The following is a 15,178-nucleotide window of genomic DNA, read 5'->3' as shown; positions in this document are numbered from 1 at the left end:
CTGGCTCACAGCCCAAGTCCAGCTGTTGGCGAACGCAGGAGCGGGGGCGGGGGTGGTTAAGGTGGGCTGTGGGTTCAGGGTGTGTCCGGGGAGCGTGTGGCTGCAGCAGGGTCCCCGGGGAGGGCGGCCAGGCCCCGTCAGCAGCCCCGTGCAGGGAGACTCCCGGAGCCTCTTAGGGGCCCTCCAGGAAGGGCGTGTTGATTCCTTCCCCTTTAGGGAGGGTGGGGCCGCGCCTGGCTGTGCCCAGGGCTCTCTCCTGGCTCTGTGTCACTCGAGTGGCACCTGGGAAGGAGCCAGGGTCAGCTCCATGTGCGGCAGGCGCCCTCCCCACTGTCCTGCCTGGCTCTGCCCCCCCGCCCCCCCCGTCTGAAACTTCGCCAGGGCCCTTCTGGCCCCCAGCGCTGCCCTCTGTGGCTCCCGCTGGCACTTCTAGGGCGTCTTTGCCCATGACCAGGGAGAATTCCTTTCACGGCAGCTTCTCCTGGGCCTGGGAAAATGGCTTTTGTGTGTGTGTGTGTGTGTGTGTGTGTGTGTGTGTGTGTTTTAGGCTACACAGGGCGATGCTCATTGCTGGCTCTGCACTCAGGGGTCACTCCCGGGGGACTTGGGGGACCCTATGGGATTCTGGGCATCAAACCCCAGTCAGCCGAGTGCAAGGCCAGCATCCTACCCTCTGTCCTGTCGCTCTAGCCCCAGAACTATTGTTGTTTTTTTTTCCCCCTCTGGAGCGGCCGGGGAGGGTTTGGGCCTGGAGGTGCTCAGGGGCTGTTCTGGCTCTGTGCTCCGGGGGGACCTCTGGGGGGGGTCAGATGTGGGGCCAGGGATTGAACTGAGGTTGGCCACGTGCAAGGCAAGCGGCTCCCCTGCCCCCCACACTATGTCTCTGGGCCAAACCCTGCTCTCTAGAGGATTCTAGGGGTAGGGGAGCCGGTTGGTGTCCTGCACCCCAAGTTCCCAGTGGTGTCTTGATCAGCGACTCTCAGAGAGCGCAGCCTGGGAGCTGGGGTGCGTCCTCCTCAATCCCCTGCCCGTCCATGTCTTAGGGGCGACACGGCCTGGCCTGATGTGCTTAGGAATTTCTCCATGGCAACACCAACCACCCTTTCTCTGTCCCCTTCCTTTCCTCAGGGCTCGGGGGAATGGCGGTGTAGCCCCCCCTCAACCTAAAACTTTCGGTGCCCTGGCAGGGGTGCGGCGTGGCGCTCCCAGTTGGACCTCCCGGCCTTTGGGCCTTCCCGGCCCAGAAAGAGTCTGGGCTGGAGTGAGGTCAGCAGGCTCGACCCCTGGTGCCACACGGCGGCCCCTCTCCCCCCACCTACCTCCAGGTAAGAAATCGCTCCGAGGGCTCAGAGAGGTGGTAAAGGCGTTAAAAGTGTTTGCCGTGCAGGGCGGCCCACCCTGGTTCTGTCCCCATTACCAGGGGTCACTCTCTTTCTTCTCATTATTCTTTTTTTTTTGGGGGGGGGTCACACCTGGCGATGCACAGGGGTTACTCCTGGCTCTGCACTCAGGAATTACCCCTGGCTGTGCTCAGGGGACCATATGGGATGCTGGGATTTGAACCCGGGTCGGCCGTGTGCAAGGCAAACGCCCTACCCGCGTGCTATCTCTCTAGCCCCTATTATTCTTTTTTATTTTTATTATTTTTTTGCTTTTTGGGTCACACCCAGCAATGCACAGGGGTTACTCCTGGCTCATACACTCAGGAATTATCCCTGGAGATGCTCAGGGGACCATATGGCATGCTGGGAATCGAACCCAGGTCGGCCGCATGCAAGGCAAACTCCCTCCCCGCTGTACTACCACTCCAGCCCCACCAGGGGTCACTCTTGAGCCTCATTGGCTGTGGTCCCCCCCCCCACATCCAAACCACCCCTCCCACGAAAAAAATAAAATAAATAAAAGAAGAAATCACTGGAATCAACAGTTTTCCCAGAGGAGGGGTCTTTTATTCTACATCTCGGGCAGGACAGGGTGCGGGGCCAGCACCCCCCCTCCGCAATCCGCAAGAGGGAGGACCTGGAGGACGGTGGGGACAGAGACCCCCCGGGGTGGCGAGACAGGGTCTCCTGGCGGGCTTAGGCCACGGGAGCCAGGCCCACCTGGTTGTTGGCCCTGTCGAAGACGGTGAAGTACTGGCGGATGAAGACGTCGCCCAGGATCCAGAGCTCGCCGGAGGAGGTGGGGATGTCCATGCCCTGGAAGCCGCTGGAGCAGCTGTCCTGGCTCTGGAGGGAAGAAGAGGCCAACTCCGCTAACCGGGCTCCAGGGAGGGGAGCCACGGGGCGGGGCTGGGGGGTCTGCCTGGGTGGGCTGCTGGCTGGCCAGGATTACTGGGAGTCATCGAGAGGGGTCCCCCTCCAGAGAGCCCGGCAAGCTGCCGAAAGTATCCCGCCCGAACGGCAGGGCCTGGCAAGCCCCCCCCGCCCCCCGGGGCGTATTCTATAGGCCAAACACAGTAACAGCAAGTCTCACGGTGGAGACGTTACTGGTGCCCGCTCGAGCAAATCGATCGAGAGAGGCTGGGGGGAGTTTTCTGCAGATGCACGAACCCCCATTGGCAGGAAAACGGGGATTCGTGCTTCGTGGTGCTTCGAGGCCTGGGAACTCGAAGTTCGCCTCGTTATTATTTTTTAAAATTATTTATATATTTATTTGCTTTTGGGGTCACACCCAGCGATGCTCAGGGCTTACTCCTGGCTCTGCACTCAAGAATACTGGGGGGACCAGATGGGATGCCGGGGATCGAACCCGGGTCGACCGCGTGCCAGGCAAACGCCCTCCCCGCTGTATTATCCCTCCAGCCCTCTCCTCAAGGCAGCGGGAGACCACTCCTGTTTATTCAACCCCCGGGCTCTGGGCCACTGGGCGGGGCCGCCCTCCCTTGCTCAGCCGTCATCCCTCTCAGTCAGCATGTTGGGGGAGCCCCGCCCCCGCCCCCACCCCGCCCCCGTCCTTCCTGCCCGATCACTCCACTCCGATGCCCGGGTGCAAAGGTCCTTTCCCCCTGGCACGCAGCGTTGCCGGGTGGTTCACCCCCCTACAGGCTGGTGACGGGGGCAGATAAGGTTTGTCCTGCGCCCACAAGCTCCCGTTCCCGGGGCCCCAGCCCTCCGTTGTTGGGACGTGGTCCATCTCCCTTGGTGCCACCACCCTCTGGCCGCAGAGCCACCGCCCCAGGCTTGAGAACAAGGAAACCGAGGCCCAGAGAGGTTGCAGCTTGCTCCGCACCCACAGTCTCACGACCATCACGCAGGGCGGGCCCAGAGCGTCCAGCCGGCCTTTCTCTTTCCTCTTGCTCTTTCCCATCTCTGGCCTCCCTTGGGGCCCGAGGAGGGGCTTCGTCCGAATGCCCACCCGTGCATTTATCCCCACACACATCCGTTTCCTTCCAAGGTGGCCCAGAGCAGAAGTCAGCTCCAGCGCGTGGAAAAATGCAGTTCCTTGCCCGGAGCAGAGGGCCGGGCTGGAACCTGAGCGTCCCACTCCCCCCACCCCCCACCCCGACCCCCAGCCCCTTTACCTGCAGGATGTAGGCACTGGCGGGCAGGGGGTACTGGATGCCGTTGATGGTGAAGACGATGTCGGGCAGGTTGTTGATGGACGAGCAGCTGACCGCCATCTGCAGAGCGGGGGGCAGTTGCGGGACTCTGATCCCTCTGCCTGCTCCCCCCCCCCTTGCCAGCCCACCCGCTGCGTGGGTCCGGGACAGGGCCCTTGGGGGCGGGACCCACCTCGCCCTGGGAGTTCTGGCTGGCTCCAATGTAGCTCTGGATGTTGGCGATGGCTTTGGTGGGGCCGGACAGCAGGGAGGTGCCGGTGTCCACGATGGCCTGGCAGCCGCCGTTGCAGGCGATGCTCTCTCCGTTCATGGTGATGCTGCGGGCGGGAGGCAGGTCAGGCTCCGCAGAGGCCCCCCCCACCAGGGGACATCGCCCTAGGCGGCCTGTGGAGAGCCTCCACGGGACCTTGCTTTGTAACAACAGTTGCACTGTGCTTGTAAATTGCACCCTGCTTATAAATTGCACCGTTCTTCGTAAACAACACCTGTGTGCTTCGAAAACAACTCCTAATAAGGAAATAGGATGTCTTGCCACGCCCATAAGCTGTAACTAGCCTATCAGCTGCAGACGCGTGGGCGTAAGCAGGCAGCAAGAGGTATATAAGGGGGTAAGTCACCTAGCTAGAGCTTCCCCCTCCTGCATCCCTCTCTCCTCCGCTTTCTTCCCCCTTCAATGGAAAGTCCCTGAATAAATCGCAGCGTGTTTCTTCGCTGGTTGAAGCGGCCCGCGAGGCGGCTCCCTCCTACCCATCTCCTATCCATCCTCTGGCTCGGAGGGGGGTGCTCAGGGCTCTGTGCTCAAGGGATCACTCCCGGCGGGGCTGGGAGGACTATCCGGGACGTGCTGGGAATCGAACCCGGGTCAGCTGCGTGCAAGGCAAGCGCCCTCTCCGCTGTGCTACGGCTCCAGCCCCTCACCCACCCAGAGCATTTCTGGGTTGCTCCTTCGCCCTATCTTCATCCTTGCCGAGTGGGTGCTGTTGCCTCTGTGCCGGGCATGGGAGCTGCAAAAGCTCGGCTGGGCCCCCCCCACCCCCCCTCCAGCAGCCGAGAAGCCGAGAGGGACGTGAGGATGAGGAAACTCAGCAGCCTGGGAAGCTGGCGAGAAGGGGGCGGGGGCGGGGGCGGGCGGAGGGGGGGTGGTGCCCTGGCTTCCCCAGCGCTGTCCTACTCGAGCACTGCGAGTTCTGGGTCCCGGAGCACAGCTCCCCGGAAGGCAGTGGGCGGGGAAGTGGGGGAGCGAGGTTGGGGTGTGTTTGCAGGCCCGACTGTGGGGGAGAAATGGGGTCACTGGCCTCGTCCACCTTGGCTGAGTCCCCAGGGCCCCTGGCGGCTGCGCCCCTCTTCTTCCTCGGGCTCTCTCTCTCATCCGTCCTCTCCCACTTTTCCCTCCTGCACCTCTTTGCCCTGGACCGTCTCTCTTGGGGTGAGGGGGTCTGAAAAGCCCAGTTTGCTGGCCCCCTGCCCAGCCCGCGGCCGCCGCGCCCCGACTCACCTGTCCACGGTGATCTGCCAGTAGCCCTCGGAGGACAGGGGCACCCAGTTCAGGCTCCCGGTGTAGTAGGAGGAGTCGATGCCGCCGAACATGACCACGCTGCCGCTCTGACCATTGCTGTGGAGGGGCGGGACCGGGGACAGGAAGTCATTCATTCATTCATTCATTCATTCATTCATTCCACAGCACATCAACCTCAGGCCGCCTAAGAGTGACCCTCAGCTGGACTCTAGCAGGGCAGGGCAGAGACGAACGGGGCTCTCAGCCTCCTCCCCCGCCGGATACCCCACGGCTGTCCTCATCGCCGTGTTGCGGGGAGAAAGTGGGCTCAGAGGGGAAACGACCCCTGTTTGCTCTTTGAGTTTCGCTCTGGTGGGAAGTGATTTGGGCCACTCCCAGCAGCAGCGTTTGGGGACCGTGCCAAGGGCCCCTTCATGGCCCCCCCACCTACCCTCGCCCCAGACGGCCCCCGGCTGGGACAGGGGACCCTGCGAACGCCCTGGGGGGGCCCGCCCCCGCCCCGCCCCGCCCCACTCACGAGCTCAGGTAGACGGAGAAGAGGTCCTGGGAGACCAGACCCTGGTTCCACATGTTGTCAAAGACGGGGGTGGCCCCGGAGGCGGCGATGCTGGGGTAGGCCAGGCCCAGGATGCCGTCGAAGGGGGCGTAGTACAGGAAGGAGCCGGGCTCCGACTGGCTCAGGCCGAAGATCTGGTTGGTGTCGGCGATGCCAGCCACCTGCAGGGGGCGCCCCACACGCTCGAGCTCCCGCCGGGCCGACCGGGCTCCTGGCTCACCGCGGGCGGGCGGGACTTGGCTTTGGGGGCGTCCACAGGAAACAGGCTCGGTCCCGGGAATGCTCGCCCTCTCGGACGGTTGTCGCCCTCGCTGCCCCCCTCTTGCCAGTGGGACCCCCGAATCCTGCGTCTCTGGCCAGTGCAGGCTCAGGGGTGCAGCCGCCTCCCCGGAAGCTGCCCCCCAGTACCCGGGTGGGGGAGGGGCGGGGGAGGGCCGTGGCGCTCACCTGGACGGTGTCGTAGCCCAGGACGCCGGTCATGCTCCCGGTGCCGTAGGCGATGGACACGGTCTGGCTGGTGGGCTTGAAGGTGGACGACTTCTGGGGGTCGAAGCGGTTGTGGTTGGCTGCGGGGGGAGAGGGAGCGACAGCGTCAGCCTCGAGAGGCCGGGCGGGGTCCCCAGGCTGGCCTGGTCACGCCGAGAGAGCCGAGAGGTTGGGGCGAGGGGGGATCCCACCCCCCAAGGAGGCCTGGACCTGTTTCCTCCCTGGGGCCTGTGCTCCTGGCCAGGCCCGCCCCCTCCGCCCCCTCCCTGCAGCCATCGGTTCTGTGCACCCCCGGGGCTGTTTTCTTGGCGGGGGGCTTCTCTCCGGCACTGAGCTTGGCCGCTCGTCGGAGGGTGGGGGCCGTGCATGACCCACCCTGGACCCCCGAGTCCCACCGGGTGCCCCGTGGAGGCGTGTCGAGAGGCTGCCCTGGGCGGCCCTCGGGCTGGGAGGCGGGTCAGCTGGATGGCTGCGTCTCTCCTCCCCCACACCAGGGGGCGCTGACCCCCCCCCCCCCCCCCCCCCCCCGGGCACTCACAGCAGGCGGGGCTGGCGCAGTAGATCGAGGGCACCCACAGGTTGGAGGATCCGGTGTCAAAGATGACGGTGAACTCCTGAGGAGGGGTCCCGATGCTGATGGTGCCGAAGTACTCCATCTGCGGGGATGGGCGGGCTCAGAAATGGTGGGGGGGTCGGGGGGGGGGGCTCAGCGCCTCCCCAGGGACTGTCTCTGGGTCACTGGGTCACGTCCCAAATCCACCGCCTCGCCTTCCCTTTCCTCTTCTCCTCGCTTCTCTTTTCCCGGGTCAGCGCATCCATCCTACAGCCCTCCTCCTCCAGGAAGTCTTTCCTGGTTGCTCTCTGGGCACCCTCCCAGGGTTCTGAGCCCCGGGGAGCGCTAGAAAGAGTCGTGTCCCGGCACCACTCTGGTCTCCTGTGTCTCGGCCTTGCTAGCTGAGAGAACGCAGCCTTGTTCCCAGAGCCGAGGCATTGAGCCCCAGAGCACCCGGCAGAGTGAAAGGCCAACAGAAATGTCATCCGAGGGGTGAGAGTGACAGTACAGTGAGGCTGGTGCCTGCCTTGCATGTGGCCAACCCGGGCTCGATCCCCAGCAATCCCATACAGTCCCCTGAGCCCGCCAGGAGTGATTCCTGAGTGCAGAGCCAGGAGTCAGCCTTAAGCATCGCTGATGTGGCCTCAAAAGCAAGAAAAAAAACAAAAACCCATACAGATGAAGCTCTAAGATCTGGGTGCTCAATCCAGGATTGAGCATATTGGGACAGATTTCATTAATGGACATTAATTTCTATTGATTAGAATTAATTAGTCATTCTAGCATTTTCATCCTCAGTGGCCACGCCTCTTCTCTTCATCCATCTCTGTTACAACTCTGCTTGATTTGTTTAGGTATGTGTTTGTGTGAGAGAGATCATGGGTCCTTCTGCCCCAGGGCCTTTGCACTTGCTATGCTAGGAGAATGTTTCTTCCAGATCTTTCTGTGGCTGTCTCCTCGCCAATTCACAGCCACGTCCCCCAGGAGGCCCTCATTGCCTCCTTGACTCAAGGTGCCTCCCTGCCATCCCTCTCTCCTTTTCCCCTGCCCTTTTTCTTGGGCGGCACTTGCCATCTCCCGAAATTCACTGTCCCGTCTAGTGCTGGGTCTCCTAAGTGTCTTCCCTGGAATTCAGGCTTCAGGGTTCGTCCTGAGCTCCCGGCACACCGTTGCTGGTGCTTATAGGAAGTACTTTGAGTAACTTCGCCCAATGGACTCTTCGGACAGGCCCTACGCTAGACCCCGCCCCCCACCCCAGGCCCCCAAACAAAAGACCCTCGGGGAAAAACCAAAGAACTCCAAACCCATCCTGGCAGCCTTGCTCTGCGGGCGCAATGAGGAGCCTGAGGGGCGTGCAGGGGGGCTGAAGGACCTGCCCACTGTGTCACACCTGGGTCAGCGCAGGCCCCGCGGGCGCCAGGCTCTCCAGAGCAGGCCTCCTTCCCAAAGGCTGGCTCCGATCAGGTTCCCCGTGGCCAGCTGTGACGGGGACCCTCGGGAGAAGGGGCCCAGGGACCCCCGCTTCTGTCCCCACTCGCTCACCTGGCCCTGCCTGGCCTCCTTCCCTCCAGTGCTCCGAGCGCTCGACGTTCCCCCGGGGCGGCCCAGCCCACCCTGCCCCCTGTTTCTGGCCTCTCGGAAGCTTCACCCCTCCGCTGGCCACAGCGGTGTTCTCACGGTGACCCCTTCCTCATCCCCCCCGAGCGCTCAGCCGGCTGGTGCAGCCTCTGACTTGGGAGGTAATCCTTGATCCACTGGATCACTGTCATCCCGTGGTTCCTCGATTTACTCCAGTGGGCGCCAGTGACGTCTCTATTCCGCCCGGCCCTGAGTTTTTTTTTTTTTCTTTTTGGGTCACACCCAGCAATGCACAGGGGTCACTCCTGGCTCGGCTCATGCACTCAGGAATCACCCCTGGCGGTGCTCAGGGGACCATATGGGGTGCTGGGAATCAAACCCGGGTTGGCTGCGTGCAAGGCAAACGCCCTCCCCGCTGTGCTATCGCTCCAGCCCCCCAGCCCTGAGATTTTTAGCAGCCTCTCCTTGCTCGTCTTCCCCAACGACTGGAGGCTCTTTCAGGGTCAGGGGAATCCGTGATTATCCAGGATAATCCAAGGAGAGATCTCTCTCCTGGACTGGGCCCGGCTTTATTCAGGGCTGCGTCCCCGGGGCCAGAGAGAGAGAGAGAGAGAGAGAGAGACCCTGAGCTATAGATGAACGAGTGAATGAACGAACGAATGAATGAATGAAAGAAAGAGAGCCAGGCTCGGAGTTTTCCCGACCGCCTCGCCTCTGAGACCCGGTGGGGGCACCGCCCCCTGCCTTCCTGCCCAGTTGCTCGGGGTCCTGGCTGCGCCCTACCCTGCGCCCGGCTGCCACTCACGTCCATGTAGTTGGCCAGAGGCTGGTTAGCCGACAGCGTGGTGACCTCGGTGGGGAAGTACTTGCTGGCCGGGTTGAGGCTGTGCGTCTTCAGGAAGTCGTCGAGCAGGCCATTCTCCCTCAGGCTCTGGCGCAGGGACTTCTTCTTCACTAGGGGGACCCTGCGGCAGGCGGTGTTTGCGTGTGGGGGGTGTGTGCGTGTGGGGTGTGTGTGCGTGTGGGGCGGTGTTTGCGTGTGGGGTGTGTGTGCGTGTGGGGTGTGTGTGCGTGTGGGGCGGTGTTTGCGTGTGGGGGGTGTGTGCGTGTGGGGGGGGTGTGCGTGTGGGGGGGTGCATGTGGGGCGGTGTGTGCATGTGGGGCCGTGTTTGCGTGTGGGGCGGTGTTTGCGTGTGGGGGGTGTGTGCGTGTGGGGTGTGTGTGCGTGTGGGGCGGTGTTTGCGTGTGGGGGGTGTGTGCGTGTGGGGGGGTGTGCGTGTGGGGGGGTGCGTGTGGGGCGGTGTGTGCGTGTGGGGCCGTGTTTGCGTGTGGGGCCGTGTTTGCGTGTGGGGGGTGTGTGCGTGTGGGGTGGTGTTTGCGTGTGGGGCGCTGTGTGCGTTTGGGGCCGTGTTTGCGTGTGGGGGGTGTGTGCACGTGGGGCCGTGTGTGCGTGTGGGGCGGTGTTTGCGTGGGATGTTTGGAAGAGCAGGGGGCGGCGGGGGCCGAGGATTCTGCCGGCCGGACTCACAGCAGCAGCACAGGGAGGAAGAGAAGCTGCTTGCAGGGAGTGGGGGGGGTGCCTGGTGCTGGTCTGGGGACACCTGGTGCAGAGGGGACAGTGGGCGCCGGGGTGCCAGCAGCTGGGCACACGGAAGCCAGGCCAGGCTCTCCCCCGCTGCCTCCCCTGCCAGGGCAGAAGGAGAGAGCCGGAGGGGTGGCTGGAGAGAGGGAGGGAGGGAGAAAGAGAGCGCGAGCGAGAGAGACAGACAGATAGACGGACAGAAAGAGACAGGCAGAGACAGAGATACAGAGAGAGAGACAGACGGACGGACGGATGGATGTACAGACAGACGGAGACAGAGAAACAGGACAGAGAGAGAGAGAGACAGATGGATGGACAGACAGAGACAGGCAGAGACAGAGACAGAGAGACGGAGAGAGAGACAGACAGATGGACGGACGGACGGATGGACAGAGAGACGGAGACACAGAGAGAGAGAGACAGATGGATGGACAGAGACAGGCAGAGACAGAGAGATGGAGAGAGAGACAGATGGACGGACGGACAGACAGACGGAGACAGACAGAGAGACAGAGCCAGAGAGAGACAGAGAGACGGAGAGAGAGACAGACAGATGGACGGACGGACAGACAGACGGAGACAGACAGAGAGACAGAGCCAGAGAGAGACAGAGAGACGGAGAGAGAGACAGATGGACGGACGGGACGGACAGACAGACGGAGACAGACAGAGAGACAGAGCCAGAGAGAGACAGAGAGACGGAGAGAGAGACAGACAGATGGACGGACGGACAGACAGACGGAGACAGACAGAGAGACAGAGCCAGAGAGAGACAGAGAGACGGAGAGAGAGACAGATGGACGGACGGGACGGACAGACAGACGGAGACAGACAGAGAGACAGAGCCAGAGAGAGACAGAGAGACGGAGAGAGAGACAGACAGATGGACGGACGGACAGACAGACGGAGACAGACAGAGAGACAGAGACAGACAGAGACAGACACAGACAGATGGACGGACGGACAGACAGACGGAGACAGACAGAGACAGAGACAGACAGAGGCAGACAGAGACACAGAGAGAGACAGAGAAGGGCCTCTGGGCCTCGGGGGAGAAGGCGGGGGGGGGGGGGGGGAGAAAGGCCAGCGCGGCCGCCGGCGGGGCCACTCACTTGTAGATGAGGCACTCGGAGAGCGCCACCAGGCCGAGCAGCAGCAGCCACTTCATGGTTCTTCCTGCTCCGCTCTGCAGAGGAGGCGAGGCCGGAGGGACGGATGCCGGAGCAGGCGGCCCGGGCCCTTATATACAGCGCAGGGTGGGGGGGGGGCCCTCAGCCTCCAAATGTCACCATGAGCCCACACCCAATCCGAGAGGCCCCTGATAAGGCTGTCCCCGCCCCCGGCGGCCGGGAAGCGTTCCCAGGGGGGTGTTTTCCCCTGGGGCCACGGCCCCTGGCCCGCTGGGGCCCCACATGGAGCCAGCACAGCCCCGTGGCTGGTTTCCAGGGACGGGCAGGCCCCGCGGGGAAGCTTTACGGCTGCGCGGCTCCACGGGCCCGGGCTTAGGGCGCCTCACACTGAGCGGGAGGTTAGGGGCTCCCCCCCCCCCCGTGGGACAGGCCGCTGAGGTTCTCAGGGGACAGTGCTCAGCAGAGCCACAGACCACCTGCCTCTAGCTGCTGCCGCCAAGGGCTCCTGTCGGCCCGTGGTTGGGGCTCAGGACACGTTCGCTGCAGAAATGCTATAAGATGGGGCGATGGGGGTCAGCCCCGCGGGTCTCATTACAGCAGAGGTTTGCTGGTTGGCTTTTGGGTCAGACCTGGGGATGCTCAGAGGTGACTCCTGGCTCTGCGCTTGGGGCACTATATAGGGTGTCGGGGATCGAACCTGGGTCGGCCGTGTGCAAGGCGAGTGCTCTACCTATTGTACTGTTGCTCTGGCCCTTAGACTGCAGCATATTTTTATTTTTTTTGCTTTTTGGGTCACACCCGGCGATGCTCAGGGGTTCCTCCTGGCTTTGCACTCAGGAATTACTCCTGGCGGTGCTAGGGGACCATATGGGATGCTGGGAATCGAACCCAGGTCAGCCGCGTGCAAGGCAAACGCCCTACCCGCTGTGCTATTACTCCAGCCCCCAGGAAGCTCAACTTTTTAAGTGTTTTGTTTTTTCTGAAAAAGAAGCTTTAAGGGCCAGAGGTAATACAGTGGGGAAGGTGCTTCCCTTGCGTGTGACCCGGGTGACCCATGGTTCCTTGAGCACGACCAGGAGTGGTCCCTGAGCACAGAGCCCGGAGTAAATCCTGAGCTCTGCTGGATTGGCCCAAACCTCCCCACACCAGCGGCCCCCCCAACCCCGCACACAAATAAATAAATAAATAAAAGTTTGAAGTCCTCAGTGGGTTCACAGGAGTAGATCAACCTTCTTTGTGTCCAAGTCTGGTCTCCGGTTAAGGTAAATGGAGTCCCGGTAAATTTTGTTCCGGATGATGAACCCAACTAGAAATTCCTTTTTTTTTTTTCACGTGATGAAACTCGATTTCCATCAAAAAAAGTGATGTTGTCTGGAACGAAGCCCAGTTTTCTCTCCACCTTCCCGTCAGACTGAGAGGCTAAGTTTGCTCCGAGCAAACACAGCTGGGTGATGTGCAGAGACAGGCGAGGACCAAGGGGATAAGCAGAGCCCTTCACGCCGGCACCTGAGTTTCAGCCACGCGAGAGGAGGAGGCGTCTCTGGGAATGCCTGACCAGAGCAACAAACTACAGGCCCCAGGCCCGTCTGTCCTGGTCCCCTGGACCCCAGACGGTCCTTGTAGGTCTCGGAGGAGAGAGAGGTATCTGGTCAGAGTCTGTCTTCTTTCATTTTTTTTGGGGGGGGTCACACCCGGCGATGCACAGGGGTTACTCCTGGCTCATGCACTCAGGAATTACTCCTGGTGGTGCTCGGGGGACCATATGGGATGCTGGGATTCAAACCCGGGTCGGCTGCATGCAAGGCAAACGCCCTCCCCGCTGTGCTATCACTCCAGCCCCTGTCTTCTTTCATTTTTAATTGAATCACCGCGAGATGCAGTTAAAAAACTTTCACGTTTGAGTATCAGTCATACGATGATCCAACACCCATCCCTCCACCAGTGCACATTCTCCACCACCAGTGTCCCCACTGTCCCCCACCCCCTGCCCGCCCCTCCGCCTGCTTCTATGGCAGACAATTTGCCTCTTACTCTTTCTCTACTTTATGGGCATGATGGTCTGCAATACCGATACTGAGAGGCCATCACGTTTGGTCCTTTATCCGCTTTCAGCTCACATCCCCCATCCCGAGCGATCCCTCCACCCATCATTGACTTAGTGATCCCTTCTCTATCCCAGCTGCCTTCTCCCCCAGCTCATGGGGCAGGCTTCCAACCATGGAGCAATCTTCCTGGATGTTCATCACAGCACTGTTCACAATAGCCAGAATCTGGAAACAATCCGAGTGCCCGAGAACAGACGACTGGTTAAAGAAACTTTAGTACATCTACACAATGGAATATTATGCAGCTGTTAGGAAAGATGAAGTCATGAAATTTGCTTATAAGTGGATGGCCTTGGCGAGTATCATGCTAAGTGAAATGAGTCAAAAAGAGAGCGACAGGGGCTGGAGCAATAGCACAGCGGGTAGGGCGTTTGCTTTGAATGTGGCCGACCCAGGTTCGATTTCCAGCATCCCATATGGTCTCCCGAGCACCGCCAGGAGTAATTCCTGAGTGCATGAGCCAGGAATAACCTCTGTGCATTGCCGGTTGTGACCCAAAAAAGCAAAAAAAGAAAAAAAAAAGAGGGACAGACGTAGAATGACTGCACTCATTTGTGGAATATAAAATATCATAATATGAGACTGACACCCAAGGACAGCAGAGACAAAAGTCTGTCTCTTAAGGCAGGGCCTTCCGGGTCACTGGGGTCTCTCATGTCACAGCTGGAAAAGCACAGTCCACCTCAGCCAGTGGAGGTTAAGGGGGGTTAAGGGAAGGTTAAGGGGGGATGGCCAAAATTTTGGAGCAACTGAGGGCCTAAGTGAAGCCAATATACAAAATGCCCAGGGTGCTGTACAATTCACCTACAACACCTGTGTTTTTTTTTTTTTTTGCTTTTTTTTTGGGTCACACCTGGCGATGCACAGGGGTCACTCCTGGTTCTACACTCAGGAATTACTCCTGGCGGTGCTCAGGGGACCATATGGGATGCTGGGATTCAAACCTGGGTCGGCCGTGTGCAAGGCAAACGCCCTACCCGCTGTGCTATCGCTCCAGCCCCCGACACCTGTGTCTTGGGATTCACCGTCCCACACCTGCTTTCGAAGGACCCGAGTGGCTGCTCTGTCACCTTGCTCACAGACTGGAGCCCTTGGAACAAGGCATTCAAATGCGCCTCCGAAAATAACTACGTCAAATAAAACTCACCTCTGTTGAGGTGAATCTTTTTTTTTTTCTTTTTTTTTTCTTTTTGGGTCACACCTGGCGATGCACAGGGGTTACTCCTGGCTCTGCACTCAGGAATTACTCCTGGCGGTGCTCAGGGGACCATATGGGATGCTGGGAATCGAACCCGGGTTGGGCGCGTGCAAGGCAAACGCCCTACCCACTGTGCTATCGCTCCAGCCCCTGTTGAGGTGAATCTTAATTTCTTAAAATAGTCCCACCTCTGACGACCCAAAGTTTTGATAATGTAGTCCGTATTTCCTGTGTTTATGCCCAACAAGACTTTGCCACAAAGCGTCACGATAGTTACTAAACCGTGTCGAGAAGCAAATGCTGCCCTTGTTTGTATGCGTGATCAGATGCACACACATCTACGACTTCCTGTGAGTGCCGGGTCAAAACAGAAGAGTTAAAATTGGTAGAGGTCACGGGGCTGGAGCGATAGCACAGCGGGTAGGGCGTTTGCCTTGCACACGGTCAACCCGGGTTCGATTCCCAGCATCCCACATGGTCCCCTGAGCACCACCAGGAGTAATTCCTGAGTGCATGAGCCAGGAGTAACCCCTGTGCATCGCTGGGTGTGACCCAAAAAGCAAAAAATAAAAGAAGAAATTGGTAGAGGTCAAACATACCTCTTGCCTCTTGTTCAAGCAACAATAACAAAGCAGGTATTTGTGTCATTTATTTAGTCCCATGTTGAACACTTTGATTTCTTGCCATTTTTCTGTTCTTCATGAGAAATAAATATGGACTCTGCAGGACTTGTGGAAGATCTTCCCCTGCAGATCCCGGAGCACCAGCTTCAGAGCAAGTCTAGAGATGGCGAGAAGGCTTTCGACTGCTCACAGCGGAAGGTCTCATGTCTCATGAGCGAATTGGCAGGAAGGTGTGTTCCACGGACACTGAAGGGCTCAGACACACAGAAGACCATGGAACGAGCAGCCG

The 15,178-nt window shown here is 60.3% G+C and overlaps 1 protein-coding gene across 1 annotated transcript; it reads right to left on the bottom strand.

Moving 5' to 3' along the window:
- Positions 1 to 1,951: 1,951 nt before the first annotated feature.
- Positions 1,952 to 11,001, bottom strand: LOC101536892 (pepsin A). Its single transcript, XM_055143240.1, has 9 exons — positions 10,946 to 11,001; positions 9,057 to 9,216; positions 6,659 to 6,776; positions 6,082 to 6,200; positions 5,596 to 5,795; positions 5,058 to 5,174; positions 3,735 to 3,879; positions 3,524 to 3,622; positions 1,952 to 2,228 (listed from the first exon to the last, which is right to left on the bottom strand). The coding sequence occupies exons 1-9, from the start codon at positions 10,999 to 11,001 to the stop codon at positions 2,079 to 2,081; spliced, it is 1,164 nt and encodes a 387-aa protein (XP_054999215.1). The 3' UTR covers positions 1,952 to 2,078.
- Between the last annotated feature and the right edge of the window lie 4,177 nt (positions 11,002 to 15,178).

This window comes from Sorex araneus, chromosome 6 (assembly GCF_027595985.1).
Source record: "Sorex araneus isolate mSorAra2 chromosome 6, mSorAra2.pri, whole genome shotgun sequence".
NCBI classification, from domain to species: domain Eukaryota; kingdom Metazoa; phylum Chordata; class Mammalia; order Eulipotyphla; family Soricidae; genus Sorex; species Sorex araneus.
Note: the sequence above shows the minus strand (reverse complement) of the source record. Positions and strands in the feature narration are given on the sequence as shown.

Coding starts and splice junctions, on each gene's coding strand:
- LOC101536892 (XM_055143240.1), bottom strand. CDS start 11,001: ATGAAGTGGCTGCTGCTGCTCGGCCTGGTGGCGCTCTCCGAGTGCCTC. Junction 6,777..9,056: donor CTCTGGCCAACTACATGGAC/GTGAGTGGCAGC, acceptor CCATCCCCGCAG/ATGGAGTACTTCGGCACCAT. Junction 6,201..6,658: donor CTGCGCCAGCCCCGCCTGCT/GTGAGTGCCCGG, acceptor CTCCCCCCGCAG/CCAACCACAACCGCTTCGAC.